This window comes from Phaseolus vulgaris, chromosome 4 (assembly GCF_000499845.2).
Source record: "Phaseolus vulgaris cultivar G19833 chromosome 4, P. vulgaris v2.0, whole genome shotgun sequence".
Lineage (NCBI taxonomy): Eukaryota > Viridiplantae > Streptophyta > Magnoliopsida > Fabales > Fabaceae > Phaseolus > Phaseolus vulgaris.
This window is the reverse complement of record NC_023756.2, coordinates 18,908,470-18,928,140: the sequence shown is the minus strand read 5'-3', so window position 1 is coordinate 18,928,140 and position 19,671 is coordinate 18,908,470. Positions and strand designations below refer to the sequence as shown.

The following is a 19,671-nucleotide window of genomic DNA, read 5'->3' as shown; positions in this document are numbered from 1 at the left end:
GCATTATCGCCCTGGCCTTTGTTTGATTATCGGGAAAAGCTGTTACTGTTACAATTTATCCATTATTGAGAAAGAAAACTTGGAAAGTGCAAGAGAAACACTAGTAGGTTACAAACGGATACCACTTGCACACCTTGGGTTTTGCATAGTGCAACCTGCTATAATTATTGTGAAAAACCAAAAGCAAACAGCGCCTAAATTATTTTCTTCCTCCAAGATTCTTGTGGTCTTCTGTGTGAACTCATCTCTGTCACCACATTGTGTTATTAGCACAATTAATGACTAGAGTTACTTAAATCTTGGAACTTTTAAGTTTGGAATCTTCCCTTCAAATTCACTAAATGTTTTGCAACTAATGTAAAAACAATATCACAATTCTAACCTTCTAGCTTTTTGCCGGCTGCTACGTTGTGGTGGTATACGCTATGCATGGTTTGGTTTTCAAAGAAAATCTAATTGAAGTGAACCACTTTAAGTACCAGTTCTTGATACAACCTTAATGAACTGGTGTGGATCAACCAGACTAATTTAAACCACTTTCAAATTGTCCTCTCTTAAATCGGTTTCTAAACTAGTGTTTATAATTTGTTTTTTAAATCACTAATAGCACTCTAATTCTCCACAACTACTTGTAGTAGTGCATAATGGTGATGAATGCTTGGATGAGTCAATGTGAGTAATCCCTCGATATTGGTTGGTATGTTGGTCACTTTGCCATTAGTAAGGCTGCTAGGAAGAATTCAACATGACCAACCAGCCAATTACTCATGGAGACCGGATCAGCTCCTCCATATCAATGCCACGACATTTGAATGAATTTCAAAAAACCGCTGACCTCCGTAAGACTCGATGTAGGCACCATTCTACTATCTCTTCCCAAAAGACTGTTGTACTTGCAATAATTTTGGTGCCACCTTTCTATTAAAAGTGTGCGTATATCAGTTGCATAGGTGGATTTTTGTCCAGCTTTTAGAAGTTGAATTTTCTGTTACTTAGGACCTAGTCTTTAGAGTTCTGATTTTCTGTTACTTGGACTTAGGACCAAGTTGAATTTTCTGTTACTTAGGACCTAGTCTTTAGAGTTCTGATTTTGTTTATACCGACAAATTGTTATAGTTATGCCTAAGGGAAATGCGTTATTCTATTTGAGTTGAATGAAACACCAATGAAAAAAGATATATACACATTGGGTTCACCTTTTGATGGTAGAAGTATGAGTTATGGACTCTATGGATGAGTACATTTTGAAGTATTGGTTTTTTGAGAAGTAGAAGAAAAATATGATGTTTATGAATTGTCTATGAAACCAACAATGACAATGCAAGATGTTTTTCCTGAGAAAGGAAAAAGTTTAAAAAGAGGAAAATACAAGGTGAACACAAATGGAAGAACAAAAAGTTAGAAAACTCCAACAAAATTGAAGGTGAGATTTTCCTTCTTATCCATATTGGAAAAGGACATTGTTCTCAGAGAAAATGTTTGCAAAGGCTAGATATCAAGTACAAAAAATGTAGTCATTTGGAACTTCTAGAGTGAATCTACAAGAAGGTGAACAACTTTTTGTTGCAACATGCTTTGCTACAATCAACAATTTTAGTGATTAATGGTTGATTGAAAACAAGTGCACAAATCATATGACCAACGAACAAAAAATATTTAGAATTTTTCAACGTAAAATTTGGAAACAATGATTTTAGGTCAACCATAAAAAAATTGATTGTTGTTATTGAAAGTTTGGTATGTTTGAAACATATATTCAATGTATTAAATGTGACTGATATTGATCAAAACTTGCTCAATGTTGCACAACTTGTAGAAAAAGGCTTCAAATTCACATGAAAACAATTTGTTCTTGATCAAAGATGCAAAAATAAAAGATATACTTAGGGTTAAAATGAGAGTTAATAGTTATGATCTAAATCTTATGAAAGAGGGAGAAATAATTTTTTCAACCACAATCACCAATGTTGATATATAACACAAAAGACATGGACATTTCCATTTTGTTAGACTATTATACATGCCTTGGTGAAAGATGTCTCAATGCTTAAAGAGAAGTTGGTCGATTATCTTGTTTGCCAAGAAAATCATTTTCTCTAATAGTTTTGAGAGTTACTCAAAGACAAGAGTTATGTTGAAGATCTTAAAAATGTCATATTTAAATCATAATAAATATTATTATTTTATTAATGATTATAATATGTATTGTCAGATTTTTTTTTTAAATACAACAATAATGTTGCTAGTATTTTCTAGAAATATAAAGCATTGGTGGAGAATAAAAATGGTTGTAGGTTGCAAACAATAAGAATGAATACATAAATTATTTTTGTAATAAATTTGTGAGAATGATGACATTGTGCACCATTATACCATTTCTTACACCCTACCATAGAATGTAATAATTGAGAGAAAATCGATGCATCATGAAAATGAAAAAGTGCATACATTAAGAAAAAGAGTTGTCAAAGAAGTTATGGGCGAGATCACAAACATTGTTGCATTCTTACTAAAGAGGATTTCAACTAGAGTTTTGAAGAAAAAAAGTCCATTTAAAGATTGGTTTGGATACAAGTTAGACTTACAATTCTAAAAATCTTTGGTTGCTTTTGTTTTTTATTTTATTTTCCACATGTTAAAAGACAAACTTTATAAGAATATTAAAATTGAGAGTTTTCAATTGGTACAATAACACTTTAAAAGCTTACATAATTTTTAACCATAACATTGAAAAATTATTGTGAGTAGAGATGTCTTGTTCATGGAAGATAACAAATGAAGTTGGGAGGAACTGGTAAGCTAGGAACTAATAGAAACACACAATAATTCGATGATGATGTTAATGATATTATATTAAAGGTACATGATCTTTATCTAAGATTTATAAAGGTGTAATGTGGGTGTCATAGAGCCTGCAAAATTTGAAGAAGCTGAGAAAGATAAAAAGTGGATAAATGTTATGCATGAAGAACTAAATGGGATTATTTGAAGAAGCTGAGAAAGATAACAAGTGGATAAATGTTATGCATGAAGAACTAAATGGGATTGAAAAAAATGACACTTGGGAGGTAGTAGTTATACCTAAAGCAAGTAACATGTAAGAGTCAAATGAGTTTTTTAAAACCAAAATTAGTATGGTTCCATTAATAAATACAAGGCAAAGTTGGTTCCAAAAGGATATGCTTAGCTATTTAAAGTGGATTTTTAGTAAACATTTGCTTCAGTTGTATGCCTTAATACAATTAGAAAGTTACTTGCCTTAATTTCACATAAAGGAAGGATAATTTATCATTTAGATGGAAAATCTAATTTTCTAAATAGTTACTTGTAGGAGGAGATTTATCTAGAACATCTTGAAGGATTTCAAATCAAAGGAGAAGAGGAAAATGTTTACTAGTTAAAAAAGCCTTACACAATTTTAAATAGGCTTTAAAGGTCTAACATAACAAGATAAATGCTCATATTCTATATCTTTGATTTATTAAAAGTTAAAGTTAAAATCATTACATGTGAAGTTTGTTGATAAAAATTTAATCATTGTTGTTGTCTATGTTGATGACCAACTTTGGCGAAGCGGTAAGAAATTTAGAAAGAAGTTGAAAGTTAAAATAATCAAGGATTTTAAAATGAAAATTGTGGCATGATGGGTTTCTTTATGAAAATGAAAGTGAAACAAGATCATGGTGGACTCTTCATTTGCTAAAAGAAGTATGCAAAGGAAATAATATTTCAGATAAAGAATTGCAAAAGCACGACTCCAATGAACTAGGAGAACTTTAACAAGGATGATAAAGTTGATGAAAATTATTACAAAAGTATAATTTGTTGCTTGATGGTCTCTTCCTTTTTGCATATCGCATCGCCACTACCTTTGGTAACATTCACTAATTCAAAACTTAATTTGAAAGCCATATTCCGATCCAAACATTTTTGGGATGCCCTCAATAACCAACGAATGACAAGTGTTTTTCCTTGTGTGAATTCTATTTCAATGGAAACTTGATGAGTTGATCTGCATACGCATCTTGCTTTTATTGCTATATCGGGAGTTACTCCATGCTTGACGTAAAATGGATAGTGGATTTATTATGTCTTTTGTTGAATCTTTTTCATAGCTCGATAGAGAATTTGGTAAGACAATGAATTATTGCAACCAAACCTAAAAATTTATTTGCATGAAGTATACTTTTAATGTTCATGCGTTGTAATTAGAATACAAGGTCTATAAAATATATGCCTTTTTATAGACTTTTGTACTTAGAATTTGTTCATTTTGGAATTTGAATTTTTTTTCTAAAATGAAAAAGTTGGAACTTTTGGTACGTATCTTTGAGTTTTCAATTCAAAGTGGCAAATCTTTCTCTACACATTAATTTCTTTCAATTGCATTATAAATCGAGGTAGATTGGAATTTCTTCACTTCTAATCTCTTTCATGTTTTCTATTTTGTCAATTGTTTGAAACGATCCTACACAAAGTTATTTTCCATCACATGGTAATGAGAGCTTAAATTCAACATTTCCAGGGTTAGTTTCAAAATTTGCAAAACTTCTATGAAATATTTTATAGTGCAAACAAAGAAACCTGGTGGTGCGAATAGTAGTTTGTTTTTGTTTTTCAATATCTGGTTGGTTCAATTGAATTAGTACATTAGTATGTTTCTTCCTGCACCTCCACTTTTTCTTCATGCACCCCCACACTCTTATACAAAGACGAAATCACCCTTATTAGTTTTTAAAATTCCAAACATATCCCTAATCTAAAAAAACCCTAAAATGAAGGCAGCGTTGATGTTCTGATTTTTATGCAGGCAATTTTCTTCCTCTTCCATAGCAGCGGCGACACCTCCACATTCCTCTTCCTCTTCTCCTTTGAATCTCACACAATCCTTTTTGGTGAGGCTTCTTCTTCCTTCTCTTGGCAAAGGTAAGTAAATTTTTCTGTTTTCGGATTTAGACATCCGTTTTTTCCATGGATTTATGTTTTCGTAATCATTTTTTCACATTCCGAACTGATGCATCTGATAGAATCCCGAATTTATGATTCCAGGAATGTTCTGGATTTCGGGATCCGGTAAGCTTCCGAATTTATGGATCCGGTAAACTGTCGAATTTTTGGATCCGGTATTGTACCGGATTGATGTGTCCGGAATAATGAGTTGCTGTTTGTGTTTGTGTTACTCGAATTACTAAACAACAATTGTATTGGGTCAAGGTTTTGTAGTGTTTTGCTTGGTATTATATAGTATTGTACTCTCACTTGAGTGGTCTTGACTATATTTATGATTAATTTTGTATGCTAGTTAATTTTATTATTGGTTTCATGTTGATTATGAAACCTAACCTTGTGTAAATTAAAGAATATGACTGAATATCGTAGTTTTCTCCAAACTAAGTCTTAGTGAATATTTGGATAATGTGTGCAAACATACTTTTGAAAGTCAGCATCATGCAACTAGGGGTGAATATTGGTGACTAAATGAATATTGGTGACTTTGAATGGTGTAATTGAACAGAAATGGTGAAGACTAGGGGTGGAGGTTCACAAGGTGATCGTCTACGTCCCACAGCCTCTGTTAGAAGAAGAAGAAGAAGACATGTGAATGAAGATGAAGAACATGTTGAACATGAAGATGCAGAACATGTTGAACCTAAAGAAGCTGAACCCCAAATGGAGGTGGAGGATGAAGACACACCTGAAGTTGAAGATGAAGGTTATCCCGGAGGTCCACGAGATAGGACATTGTTGACAGGTTATGAAGCCCATGTAGCCATGCAATTATGGAATGGTGTGGTAAGTAAATATGTTGTAATATGATACTTGTTCCCTGTTAATTTGATATGATTTGCGTTGATTAAATTGTATATTTTATATGATTTTGGTTGGTTAAATGAGGATCGAGGAGAGTTAAAATTGGTGTCTCATGGCCGAAAAATGAATAAGATGGGTGCTCCTCATCCTCGGATACTACCTGCAGTGGAGTTGTCAGGTTTAGCTGCACTTGTTGGGGCAAGCTATGACACGATAGACAAAGGACTGTTGTGTGCCTTTGTAGAAAGGTGGCACCCAGAGACAAATTCATTTCATCTGCCTGTAGGTGAGTTGACCATCACATTGGATGATGTGCCGAATTTGTTGCACCTCCCAATTATGGGACAATTCTACACGTGTCCGACCTTGGATGCAGCTGCGGCGACCGATTTGCTTGTTGATTCACTTCGTGTAGATCGGGGAGTAGTAGCTGCTGAGACTCGTCATTGTAGGGGCGGACATGTGCGTCTAAGCTGGTTGAGGGAGATGTATGAGGACACATGTACCAGGAGACAATGGACTATTGCTACACGAGCATATTTGCTACACCTAGTAGGTTGCACCATCTTTGCAGATAAGAGTGCTACGTCGGTTAGTGTATCCTACTGGGGATTATTTGTAGTTTTAAGACACACCGAAGGATACTCGTGGGCAGCAGCTACTTTGACCCACATGTATGAGCAGTTGGGAGATGGTTCCTATGCAAATACTAGACAGTTAGCTGGGTATGTCACATTATTTTCATCATGGATATATGAGCACTTTCCGAGTATTGGGCACCGACAGCTTCAGGATAACTATGTTGAGGATCAGTCGCGGTGTATTAAATATGTGGTCGGGAGTAGGTTGTCCACATTGCCTTAGTTTAGATGCAATTAGATAGCCTTTGTGTAGGTGCTGTTCAATGGATGCCCTATGAAGAGCATAGAGCGGTGCGTCCTTTTGAGTGGATTTCATTATTTTCAGGGTACATTCGGTTGAGGGGTTGTAGGCAGATGCGTTTGCCTGAACGTGTACTCAGACAATTTGGATATATATAGTGTATCCCTAGTCACCCAACCATCGTTCATCATGGCGATCCATCCACATCTGATATCGACCATCGATGGTTAGATTATAATGCTAACCTCGTACAGGGTGCAATATTAGCAGCTGATGTTGGAACCTGTGTTCCTGCATATTTGGAGTGGTTTCGGTCTATATCACACCCATATATCATCTAGATGGCTGAGGATGATCGACCTCCGGTGATTACCCATAATGGATGACGTTAGAGCGGGAATGATACTATCTCTGAGCATCCCGCAGTGGTAAGAACTTATTACTTGCTTATTTAAATAATACATGCTCAATTGCAATTAATGTAATTTGTTTATAATTGTAGGGTCTTTGTAGAAGAATAACATCCACCTTGCAGTTGATTATAGATGATGGTCATCTAACCGAGGATTCACCTGCATGGGAAGGGACACAGACAACCTTGATGCTAGCTCGATCAGCCACTGAGGACATGTCTGTGTATGTCCACAGACGACGACACAGACGATGATGATGATGTTATGTTTTGTAATTTCGTGAACAAAGACTTAGTTTACAATTATTTCTGAATTTGATGAATGAACACTTTGGTTATGAAATTAGACAATTCTTCTTCTGCATTTATAATAGTCAGAATGTTAACATATTCATTTGTCAATGCAATTACAACTATAAATGTCGTCTAATGGACATAATTTGTGTAAACATTTGCATCCGACTAGTATAATATGAACACCATGTTTTGGCAATTGGATAATAATGAGTAGACCATAAAATATCTGTTGGTGGAATCGGGCAACCTTCTTGCAACTGAACCTGTTAAAAATTGTAAGTAATGTCATTAATTATGTTTTTCTATGATTCCTAAAATTCATTGATAATGAAGTTTAACAAACCTGAACAAAATGATTTCCATGAACATGTCCAATACAGATGATGCGGTGATGATTAAAATCTGTTGGAGGTTGGGATCTTAATGGAAAAATAGTCAATGATTGTTTAAGAGATAAACACACAACAATCACATTATATCGATTTGCAATAACGTATCCCATATCTGGTATTGTCATCCACTTATCTGTACTTATCTGTAAACAGAAGAAAATGTAACAAGTTAATCCACTTATATGCAAATAGAAGAAAATGTAACATCATTCATAATGAATACAATTACCATGTGGTCAACTAGAAGTGAATTTTTCAAAAATTCATATCGTTCATCACCGCCAAACAAATCAATATATTCTTGACGCCATTGACAAAGTTCTTTATGCAAGTTCATGTGTACAATAGTCCAGGACTCCTCTCCCATACCCAATAATGCACCAACCGCACGATAGCCACAATGATCGTTAGCCTTAACATCAACAATATCAACAATGTAAGGATGAATTCCCACTGGAAATTGTTGTAGCATTGGTATTGATTTGGTCGGAGGAGTCTCCGAAATAAATCCCTTGCTACATTTCAAACTAGATGAACTATCATGTTGTGAAAGAATGGCATCAACATGTTCAAAGTAAGAAGGAATTCGCTTCGTTGATCTACCAAATTTACTCTGACGCCCTTTTAGTGCACCTTTTGTTTTGACTTTCTCCCTTGGTGGACATAAAGATGTGTTATCTGGATAGGCAATCTCACGTAATTTGGCTTTGATGTTAATCTTACCAGCCATGTCAACCTCATTGAACCGATTCATGATGACAACCCACTCTTGTTGGATGGACAACTCTGCTGAAGTATCATCACTTGAAATATCTAAAAAGCTTAATCGTGTCCAAATGAGATGCACTGACTGCAATGGTATGCTACCCACACCAAAGGAAGCCAATTCACAAGCACAAGGAAGGCCATGAGTATATCTAATGGTGCACCCACAACGAGATTTATCTAAACCAACATATTCAACTCGATCACTCTCTTCTGCAATATACTGCGAGACATATTTCGATACGAAGCCAAGCAATTTCTTATATCTTGTTACATTGAAGACATGACTCACTACATGCAAACTCTTTTCAAATGAAGATTTAATTGCATTATGTTGCAAGATGATCATCTTATTAATGGATTCCCAACAAAAGCATAAGTCCCCCATTGACGTCTCAAGGATCCTCTTTAAACTCCAATGTGCAGCCTCAACCCTGTTACTTGTCGTGTTGCCTAAGTGCATGACTTTATCCGTCCAAGCCTTAACAAACTTTTCTTTATGTGGATTTAACCAAGTACTAATCACATATTCAGTAAATATAGGCCATGGTGAACAAACAACATTAAATGCCTCAACACGATGTTCATAGGACTCTACATTTTCACAATCTACAATTGCTCCCCAAGATTCCATCCCTTGATCCCATGCCTCTTTTGGATGAACAATCATTTTACATTTAGCTTTAACATTTTTATCAATGTGAAAACGACATAACAAATTAGTAGCTTCGGGAAACACAACATTTATTGCATTCATTAGAGCAATATCTCTATCACTAACCACAACCTTCGGGTATGAATCAAATCTAAAAAACAAACCTTTCAGCTTCTCAAGGGCCCATACAAAGTTATGATGACGTTCTGATGCGAGTAACATAAATGCAGCATTGAAGGTCAATCCCGTTGAGGTTACACCAACAACTTCAAACAAGGGCATCCTATACCTATTAGTTTTATAGGTACTGTCCATCATCAATACAATGTTAAAGGCATTCAATAGCTTCACTGAATCAGGGTGTGTCCAAAATAAATCTTGCACAACATTCGTCCCTTCTTCAAACCTAGACCAATGGACATACATATCACGCTCAAGTAACATCATCAATTGTTGCATTTCAGTTCTATCACCTCGTACTGATTTTTTGTACATATATCGTGCATTATAAACTTGCTTTATTGTGCTCACATTTTTCTCATTATGCTCTTTCATTGTCAACAAAATATTTCTAGGCTTCACCGAACTGTCTCTCATGTCCATAAGCATTGACTTCTCACTACATGTGAACCTACCAGCATATGGATGACCAACCAATGTATTTGCCAACTCATGATTATGAGACCCACAAATTAATTTCAATATCCACCCTTCACCACTCTTTACTGGATACCCTTGTAATTTGAAAGGACAACCACATTTCCTAGTTCCACTCTCAGTAACTTGTAAATCCTTCTTATATCGTATGTATTGACCTCCTCTCTCACAACCTAATAATACAAATGTTTTCCTTCCTCGTTGGCCAGTTGAAGTATCCGATCTCAATATCACAATACAAAAACCAATGTCAAACGCAACTTTTCTAACCCACTTTAGGAGCTTATCCCGAGTACGAAATACCTACAAAAGTTATCATAACAAATTATTTACTAATTAACAAACAACTTAAACATACTTTACAAACTTAACTTTACCTCATCTGTAGTAAACACATCTGTACATTCATATCCCTTCGATTTAGATAATGACTTCTCAATATCATCATCATCCCACACATTCACACCATCATATAATTCTTGTTCAAATTCTTCACTACTGTCCATGCTTCTACAAATAAAAAAAATAAAACAAAATTATTGCATTCCGGATCCATGAATCCATAAGTTAAAAAAATCATTCCGAATCCAACAATCCATAATTCAAAAAGACTATTCCGGATTCAGGAATCCATAACACAAAAAAACAATTCTGGATTCATAAATCCATAATGCAAGTGATGCATTCCGGATTCATGAATCCATAACACAAAATACAATTCCGAATTCATAAATCCATAATGCAAGTGATGCATTCCGGATTCATGAATCCATAACACAAAATACAATACCGGATCAACCCATCCGTAATGACATTTAAGCTTCCGGATTCAGAAATCCAGAGAACAACATATTATGACATTTTACCTTCTGGAACACCCCCTCATCCAGAACACATAATTTAATTAATTCTGAATTCATGAATTCGGAATATATTACCGGATCCCAATATCCGGTAATCTCGAAATTTCCATAACCACCGTGCTCCTTAAAAAAACCCTTAACTCTTACCTCTATAACCCAAACAACACTTCGGCGTGTACTCCTCTCCCTTGCTCTCAACAATTATGAAGAACCTCCACAACAGTTGATACCCAAGGATGAAGATGAGCAGTGATTGTGGAAGTGCTGAACGTTGCCCTTTTCAAATTATTGATCAAGGTTAATGTTGGAATATTTAAAATTATGGAGTGCAGGAAGAAAAACATGGGGGTGCAGGAAGAAGAAACCTAGTATTATTCACGAGACTTTTTTTCGCGAAGAGTATAGAAATTGACAAAATTTTCCTAACTGGACAACTATACATTTTATTTCCCAACATAGAATTCTTTACTGTTAAGAGGTGAGAATTTGGTTTTTGAGGATTCAAGTTCTCACATATTTTCCTGGATTCCGACAATAAAATTTGTCAAGAATTTGGTTTCTAGGGGACTAAATTCTATTGGAGAAAAGAAATGAAAAATGACTGCTAAACAAACTGAAGCAGAAGAATACAAAACTGGGAGAAAAAATACACTTTCTGTTATATGCACACATTTGCACGTATACACACAAACTCTATTTATAGTGGTACCCACAACAAACTAACCACTAATTTATTCTCACTTTTGACTTTTGAATTAGTCAACCTTCAACACTCTCCCCTAATTCAAAATCTACAAAAACATTTAAAGACAAACAACATTCAGTAGTCTTATAAGTTCTCTGAATCTATCAGCTCTTAATGACTTAGTCATTATATCCGCAATTTGTAAATCTGTTTTGCAATGCTTCAGTCTGATCTTCCCTTTTCCAACTTGATCTCTCAGAAAGTGATACTTCGTTTCTATGTGCTTGCTCCTTCCATGTGCAACCGGATTCTTAGCTAAATTGATAGCAGATTTGTTATCTATCAACAAGTCAACATAGCCATTAAAGCCAACCTTAAGTTCTTCCAGTAACGATTCTAACCACAAAGCTTGGCACGCAGCATGACATGCAGCAATATACTCTGCTTCACAGGTTGATAAGGCTATAACAGCCTGCTTCTTGGAACACCATGAGATTGGAGAGCCAGAGAGTAAAAACACATAACCCATAGTGCTCTTTCTCTCCAATAAATCCCCACACCAATCAGAGTCAGAATAGGCTACAAGTTGTAACCCAAATTTCTCTGAATGATTTGAGTAAAGCACTCCAAAATCAAGTGTGCCGCACAAATATCTCAGAATACGTTTAGCTGCCATGAAATGCGACTTCTTCGGATTACTCATAAATCGACTTACCAAGCCAACGCTGTATGAAATCTCTGGCCTTGTATGACAAATAAACCTCAAACAGCCAATCATCTGTCTAAACAAAGTACCATCCACCGCTGATTCCTGTTCACCATTATCAAGTTTCAGATTTGCTTCTGCAGGCGTCTCTGCAGTATTGCATTCCAGCATATTGAATTTCTTTAATACATCATGAATGTATTTCTTTTGGTGCATAAACAGTCCACCATCAACTTGTTTGAACTCAATGCCAAGGAAGTATGACAACCTTCCTAAATCAGTCATCTCAAATTCAGACTTCAAGCACTGCTTCACAGCTTCAATATCTCCTGTATTACTGCCAGTTATGAGCAGGTCGTCTACATAAAGGCAAATGAATAGAATACCTCCACCACCCATTGCTTTAATGTACACACCATGCTCTACATTACATTTCTTGAAGCCTGAACTTGAAAGGAAAGTATTAATCCTTTTATTCCAAGCTCTTGGTGCTTGCCTTAAGCCATACAAAGCTTTTCTCAGTCTGTAGACCTTGTCTTCACTTCCTTCTATAACAAAACCTGGAGGTTGAGTAACATAGACTTCTTCTTCAAGAGGTCCATTTAGGAATGCTGATTTAACATCCAGCTGCCACATATTCCAGTTTTTCAAAGTAGCAATAGCAACAACCAGTCTAACAGTTTCCAATCTTGCGACTGGTGCAAACACTTCAGAGAAATCAATCCCTTCTGTTTGCATAAATCCTCTTGCCACTAGTCTTGCCTTGTATTTGGCAATAGTTCCATCTGGATTCAACTTAGTTTTGAATACCCATTTTACATCGATAGGCATCTTATTAGCTGGAAGTTTCACCAACTCCCAAGTTTCATTCTTCTTTATCGACTTCAATTCTTCATGCATAGCCTCCTTCCATATTTTGCTTTTTAAAGCTTCATCAATACTGACAGGTTCTGCATTTGCAAGAAGTGCAATGTGCTGGAGTAATTCTCCTTCGTTAGTGATAGCATCATCGAATGTAATTTCGCAATCTCTGAGTCTTGCTGGTAGAGTTCTGGATCTGGTGGGTCTTGTTTGAATACATCTCTCAGGTGAATTTGCACCTTGAGACTCAGTGCTGGGTTCGTCTCTATCGGACGGTAACAAACTCCTTGACTCTGACTCTGGTGCATCGGACGGAGACATAATGTCATGAACAGACGGGTACGTGCTTCCACTTCCGGATGCATGCGATCTCTCACGATCAGACGCGTGCAACATTGGGTTATGATCGGACGGATACAGGCTTGACTCAATGAAATGCACGTCTCTGCTGAATACTACTTGCCGTGTCTTAGGATTGAAGAGCTTGTAGGATCCAGTGGAGTTGTAACCAACGAAGATCATTTGTTCACTTTTATCATCCAACTTCCTTCTCTTTTGATCTGGAATATGCCTATAGCATAGGGAACCAAAAACTCTGAAGTGTCTGATTGAAGGCTTCTTCCCTGTCCATACCTCTTCTGGAACCTTAAATTCCAGCCTCTTTGTAGGACAATGATTCAACACATAAACTGCAGTTGCTGCAGCTTCTCCCCAAAATTCGTGTGACAGATTTTTACTCTTCAGCATACTCCTAACCATGTTTAGGATGGTTCTGTTTCTTCTCTCAGCCACCCCATTATGTTGAGGAGTATAAGGTGCTGTTATCTCATGCACAATCCCATTTTCCATGCAAAAACTATCAAATTCTCTGGAAGTAAATTCACCACCACCATCTGTTCTCAATATTTTGATGAATTTTTCAGACTGCTTCTCAACTAAGCACTTGAAGGATTTGAAAATGGGAAACACCTCATTTTTAGCCTTAATAAGATAAAGCCACAATTTTCTGCTGAAATCATCTACAAATGTCACAAAATACTTGTTCCCTCCTAAGGACGGAACCTCAAGTGGACCACACACATCCGAATATACCACATGCAGTAAACTATTGGCTCTTGATGCAATATACTTGCTGAATGATGATCTGGGTTGTTTACTGATTAAGCAACTATCACAAACTTTCTTAGGCACGTGTACAGACGGAAGCCCAAGAACCATTTCTTTGGACTTCATGAGGCTAAGATCTTTGAAGTTAAGATGACCAAGCCTCATGTGCCACAACCAAGTATCATCAGATAGAATTTCGGAGTTAAGGCATTGAGCTTCAACAACATTAAGGTGTACCTGGAAAGTTCTGTTTGATGCAAGCGGTGCCTTCATGATTTTCTTTTCTTCAGCATCAAGGACTTCCAAGAATCCGTGCTTCATGGCTATTGAGAAACCTTTCTCCAATAGTTGTCCCAAACTGATTAGATTGCTACTCATGGTAGGCACAAAGAGCACATCATACAACAACGCATTCCCACCATCCTTCCTCTTGATTATCACATCTCCAATGCCTTCGGCTTGAATCATTCTATCATCAGCAAACTTTACTTTTCTTTTCTTACTTGAATCAAAGTTTATGAGCCAATCTCTATGGCCTGTCATGTGATTAGAACAGCCAGAGTCTGCATACCAAACTTCCTCACTGCAAATTTCTTGAGTATTTGTCGTCTGCAACATTACAGACGTAGACAAAACGGACGGGTCCGAAACGAACGAGCACAAATCTTCCTGCACCGTTGTCGCCATTAGCAGAACAGGACTTTCATCCCTGTTATCTTTCATATCTTCTTTTGCCATATGAGCTTCATCATGCTGTTTCCTGCGATGATCATACTGACTTGGGGGAGCTTGACATTCAGAAGAAAAATGTCCAATTTTATTGCAATTGAAACATTTGATTCTCTTTCTATCTATTTTCTTCTTACCTCCTTTCCAATTGGATCCTCCCCTCCTTGAGGAGATTTCTGTTTGATCTTGATCAGACTTTTCTTGTTCTTGATGAGAACTTCTGCCCTTTCCTCTGTAATCTTTCCCCTTTCCTCGGTTTCTAAATCCACCCCTGCCATCGTAGCCTCCTTTCCTCAAAGTCTGGGCTTGCAGAACCTGTTCTACAGGTTTCTCAGTGGACCTTTCAATGAGCCTCTGCTCATGTGCCTCGAGGGAGCCTTGAAGATCTTCAACCTTCAGTTCTTCAAGTTTCCTGGATTCTTCAATGGCCACAACAATGTGGTCAAAGTTAGGGGTTAGGGACCGTAATACCTTCTCAACAATCGCTTGATCAGTCATCGTTTCACCACATGCCTTCATAGCATTGGTGAGAGTGAGGATTCGATTAAAGAATTGAACAATTTTTTCATTTGACTCCATTTGCATCAACTCATACTGGCGTCTCATAGTTTGGAGACGCACCTTCTTCAATTGATCTGCTCCTTGATGACATTTCTCCAGAATCTGCCATGCCTTCTGTGACGTCTTTGCTTCTGCAATCTTCTCAAAGTGTGCATCGTCGACACTCTGATGAAGAAGACACATGGCTTTGCAGTCTTTCTTTTTGTTTTCCTTGTGTGCCACCCTCTGTGTTTCTGTTGCATCTGTAGCAAGTTCTGGGTAGCCATTTTCAACAATCTCCGTGATTTCTTGAAAGCCGAAAATGGCTTTCATCTGGATACTCCATCGATTCCAGTTCTTGCCATCAAGAACAAGAAGGTTCGACGGTAAGGTTGCGCTGGTGTGTCCCATTGTAGATCAACCCACAAGAACGCCCTTGAATCTGAACTACGCTCTGATACCAGTTTGTTGGAGAAAAGAAATGAAAAATAACTGCTAAACAAACTGAAGCAGAAGAATACAAAACTGGGAGAAAAAATACACTTTCTGTTATATGCACACATTTGCACGTATACACACAAACTCTATTTATAGTGGTACCCACAACAAACTAACCACTAATTTATTCTCACTTTTGACTTTTGAATTAGTCAACCTTCAACAAATTCGAGGGGCAAATTTGAATTTTTATTTTTTATTTTTGATGGTAAAGAAAAGATGTGGATTTTTGGTTTTTAGGAAGTTGAATTGTCATATTCTTTTGCATTTTTGGCAAAAAAAAAATCATCCTGAAATGCAGTTTTGGGAGACAACTTGTAGAAACTTATTCTTTTATTTTATATATTTAACTGGCACATCTCTTTAAGTAGTTGGCGCTCTCGGTGGAAGTGAAATCAGCAGTGCTTTGAATTGTCACAGGCGCTGAGCATTTTCTCTTTTAGCACGTGAAGCTCTCTGTAAATCAATTGAGTTTTTGTTCAAGCAGCTGGTGGTCATCAATTTCCTTAGCATCAGCAATGCACTAATTCATTGAATCTAGTGATTTCGTTGGCAAGCTGGTGCGTAATTTTGAAGCATCTCATTTAATTGCTTTCATTCCAATTCAATTGGAGGTAATTGGTGTAGAATTTTTCTGAAACAGTAAAATCACAAGCACAAGCAGCAGAGGATATTAATTACAAGTGAAACCTCCAAATTCAACCTATTGTTCAGGTATTTTGATCAAGTAGTTGTAATTCGAGAGTTAATGTTTAGATATTCGGTGCATATTGAAATAATGTTTCTGTATTTGTTACATTGCTGAAACTTGAATCCAATTTGTGAGTGTAAATTAATTGAAGCCAGTGTAGTATTTTCTTGCGCTATTTGAAATTTGGAAGCAGTAGCCAATTTGGTGATTTGGAAGCGATGGCGAATTCAGGTTTAATTTGGTGATCTGCAACGAGAATTTGCTTCGGTATTGAGTACAAGTGGTGCAACTCAATTGGTTCAAGTAATTCAATTAATGGTGCTCCTATTGCCAAGCGTACTTGGTGCAGAATGTTGAAAATGTGAATAGTTTTGCTGTAGAATTGATAAGAGAGAAAAACTTGTAAATTTGCATTCGGTGGGGTCCATGCGTTCCATTCAATTTTGATGCATTGAATCATTTGGGCGAAGCCGTGCTTTGCTTTCAGTTGGGCTGCACAATCCTACATAATTGAAGAACTAGTGTAGTAGTCGTGTTGCTCTTCTAGCTTCCCATTGGTGCTATGTTTGATTGAGGAATTGACAGCGCTGAATTGGATTTGAATTGGCTTGCATGATTCAGCACATGCTGGTTGCAGTTTAAAATTCTTGGTGTCTGGTTTGTCTATTATTTCCATCTTGAGTCATATTTTTTTACTTACGATTTGAGTCTCTTTGATGCAATCTAACACTCTTGTTCTTAATTTTCCTTTGAGTTATATTTCCCTAATTTTTGTGTTGTGGGACTTTGTATTAGGCTGAATTGTATGAAAACCTTGCTTACTGGAGATTAAATTTTGTTTCCTAATTGTTTATCTTACTTACTTTCTCTTACACTTCTAGTGGTAATTTTAGATACATTATTTAGATTATCCTTGTTTTTTAAAAACCTTTTTCTTTTTTTCATATTCTTAGTTTTGTCACATTTTCTTATATTTGATTTAACCTATTTCTTAATTTTGTACTTTTTTTTCATATTCTTAGTTTTGTCACGTTTTCCTACATTTGATTTAGCCTATTTCTTGATTTTGTACTTTGTTTTAGCTTATCTTTAAATTTTGTTGGTTTTTGTCTTGAAGTTTTTATTTTCTTGACCTCTTGAGTTGAGCTTAGATTTGTTACATCTTTCACTTTGAATGTATTTTTTTTTGATAAGTTGATTCTGAGTTCTTAAGAACAAGAGATATTTGAGTGAGAGTGCATAGAGTGATACATGAGTGAATTGGTGTAAACACTTGGTGATGTCTATTTTCTATGTTTTCTATATTACTGGTGCTAATTGTTTGTTTTGTTTTGTGTTAGTTCTTATTTTTCTAACTTCTATTGTAGGTATGAGTTCGAATTGGGTGGAATATGCTAATACAATTACTTCAAGAATAATAAAGTTGAACGAGCAAATTTATGATCATGGAAAGGAGCATAAGCATATAAGAAAATTATTTTCAAGGATCAAATCAAGCACTCCTAGATGCTCCAAATGTGAAGGCTATGGACATGAAACTCATCAATGTCCTAATTGGAATACAAGAGCAATGACTGATCAAGACCTCAAGGATGAATGTAAATACTTGAAAGAGGTAGAACAAAAGGCATTACAAATGCTAGAAAAGTTAGAGAAAGCAAAACAAAAGAAAGAAAAGAAAGAAAAGGAGGAGGAAGAAAAGAAAGGAAGAGAGGAGAAAGAAAGAAAAGAAAAAGAAATGTTAGAAAAACCAAGGAAAGAGGAAGAGCCTCTAATAACACTCCCTACAAGCATGATTGAAAATGAATCCTTAAAGGTGGAATGTAAAACTTTGAACTTTTATTCTCATTTAATTCTTGATTTTAACTTTTCATTAAAAAAATTACTAACCTGTCTCCTTTTGTTTTGTTGCCTAGGAAAGACTTACATACCAATGAGCATTGGCAAAAACAATTTGGAGAAGAAAAGGAGATAAAAAAAGAGAAAGGCTTAGAAATAAATAAATGATTTTTATTTGTTCTCTTGTTTTTCATTTGATGGTATGAACATTAAAGGACATTTCTTCTTTATTTTGCTACTTGTGCGAATGTTCTTCCTCTTTGTGTGCTTCTAAAGAACATTTATATTGAAATTGTTTAATGTATGATCTTGGAGGAAAATATCTAAGCACATTGATAATAAGAGATTTTCCTATCATAGGATTCAAATCTCAATTTAGATAGATTTGTTTTGGATTATTTTATATTTGAGTTGTTTTTAGAACTTATTTTGTTTGTAGGTAATAAAGAGCTAAATTCGATGTCGAATTTTCATTAAGAAGGAATGAATGATGAAATCATGGATTGAACCTTATTAATGACTGCGAAGAAGGTTTTAAGCTATAATAGAATTTTGAACTTTTATGTAATTTTTTATTTTAGGCCTTGTAATTTTTTTTCCTAATTTGTTTGTATTGGGTCTTGTATGTGTTTTTATTTTTCTCTTAATTAGAGACTTTTTAGACTTTGGTTTTTAGAGGCTTGTTGGATGGGTTTTATTAGTGTTTGTCCCATGAGTATAAGGTCCATAATATATATTCCATTTTGTAGACTATTGTACTAAGAATTTCCTCTTTTTTGGAATTTGAATAATTTCCTAAAGTGAGAATTCTCTCTTAATTCTTCATTAGAACTTTCGGTCCTTATCTTTGAGTTTCCAATTCAAAGTGACAAATCTTTTTCAACTCATTAATTTCGTTCGGTAATAGCATTAATCTAGGTAGATTGAAGTTTCTTCATTTCTAATCTCTTCCGCGTTTTCTATTTATCCAATTGTTCGATGGAAATTGTAGGAAACGATCCTAAAAGAAGTTAGTTTTCCATCAATTCTCCTACCTAGTATACTATTTTTTTTGTATGTTACACTTTTGAAACTTGTTTTCACAAATTTTTCCTTCTAAAATTATATTACAGTTATATAACATGCAATATAAAAGAATTAAAGAGATAATAAATATTTAATTGTGTTTTTATACTAGTTCATTTGTTGAAAAAGACTACATTCATATCTCAATAAACTAATGTTGCAAAGATACAAATGAGTATTATTTGGAACGCGACCACTTCTGGCTAAAAAATTAAG

At 35.5% G+C, this 19,671-nt stretch overlaps 2 protein-coding genes and 1 long non-coding RNA gene across 4 annotated transcripts; 2 read left to right on the top strand and 1 right to left on the bottom strand.

Moving 5' to 3' along the window:
• The first annotated feature begins 5,371 nt into the window (after positions 1-5,371).
• Positions 5,372-7,381, top strand: LOC137836452 (uncharacterized). Of its 2 annotated transcripts, none has more exons than XM_068645161.1 (2): positions 5,372-5,793; positions 7,196-7,381. In XM_068645161.1, the coding sequence occupies exons 1-2, from the start codon at positions 5,518-5,520 to the stop codon at positions 7,358-7,360; spliced, it is 441 nt and encodes a 146-aa protein (XP_068501262.1). In that variant the 5' UTR covers positions 5,372-5,517; the 3' UTR covers positions 7,361-7,381. The 2 variants fall into 2 exon arrangements, 1 of the variants encoding a protein (XP_068501262.1); XR_011085281.1 differs by lacking the exon at positions 5,372-5,793 and adding an exon at positions 5,836-7,121.
• A 137-nt stretch (positions 7,382-7,518) lies between these two features.
• On the bottom strand, positions 7,519-10,377 carry LOC137838419 (uncharacterized). The gene is made up of 4 exons (XM_068647665.1): positions 10,249-10,377; positions 8,024-10,174; positions 7,746-7,937; positions 7,519-7,665 (listed from the first exon to the last, which is right to left on the bottom strand). Exons 1-4 carry the CDS (start codon positions 10,375-10,377, stop codon positions 7,519-7,521), a joined length of 2,619 nt encoding a protein of 872 aa, XP_068503766.1.
• Positions 10,378-16,279: 5,902 nt separating this feature from the next.
• On the top strand, positions 16,280-18,337 carry LOC137836451 (uncharacterized). Its single transcript, XR_011085280.1, has 3 exons — positions 16,280-16,420; positions 16,504-16,574; positions 17,919-18,337. It is a non-coding gene; the product is annotated as an uncharacterized lncRNA (long non-coding RNA).
• Positions 18,338-19,671: the final 1,334 nt, after the last annotated feature.

Excerpts from the sequence above, each read along its gene's own strand:
- LOC137836452 (XM_068645161.1), top strand. The coding sequence starts at position 5,518 with ATGGTGAAGACTAGGGGTGGAGGTTCACAAGGTGATCGTCTACGTCCC. Across the intron at positions 5,794-7,195 it reads TGCAATTATGGAATGGTGTG|GGTCTTTGTAGAAGAATAAC; the intron begins GTAAGTAAATAT and ends TTATAATTGTAG.
- LOC137838419 (XM_068647665.1), bottom strand. The coding sequence starts at position 10,377 with ATGGACAGTAGTGAAGAATTTGAACAAGAATTATATGATGGTGTGAAT. Across the intron at positions 10,175-10,248 it reads ATGTGTTTACTACAGATGAG|GTATTTCGTACTCGGGATAA; the intron begins GTAAAGTTAAGT and ends TAACTTTTGTAG. Across the intron at positions 7,938-8,023 it reads CACTTCTAGTTGACCACATG|ATAAGTACAGATAAGTGGAT; the intron begins GTAATTGTATTC and ends TTCTGTTTACAG.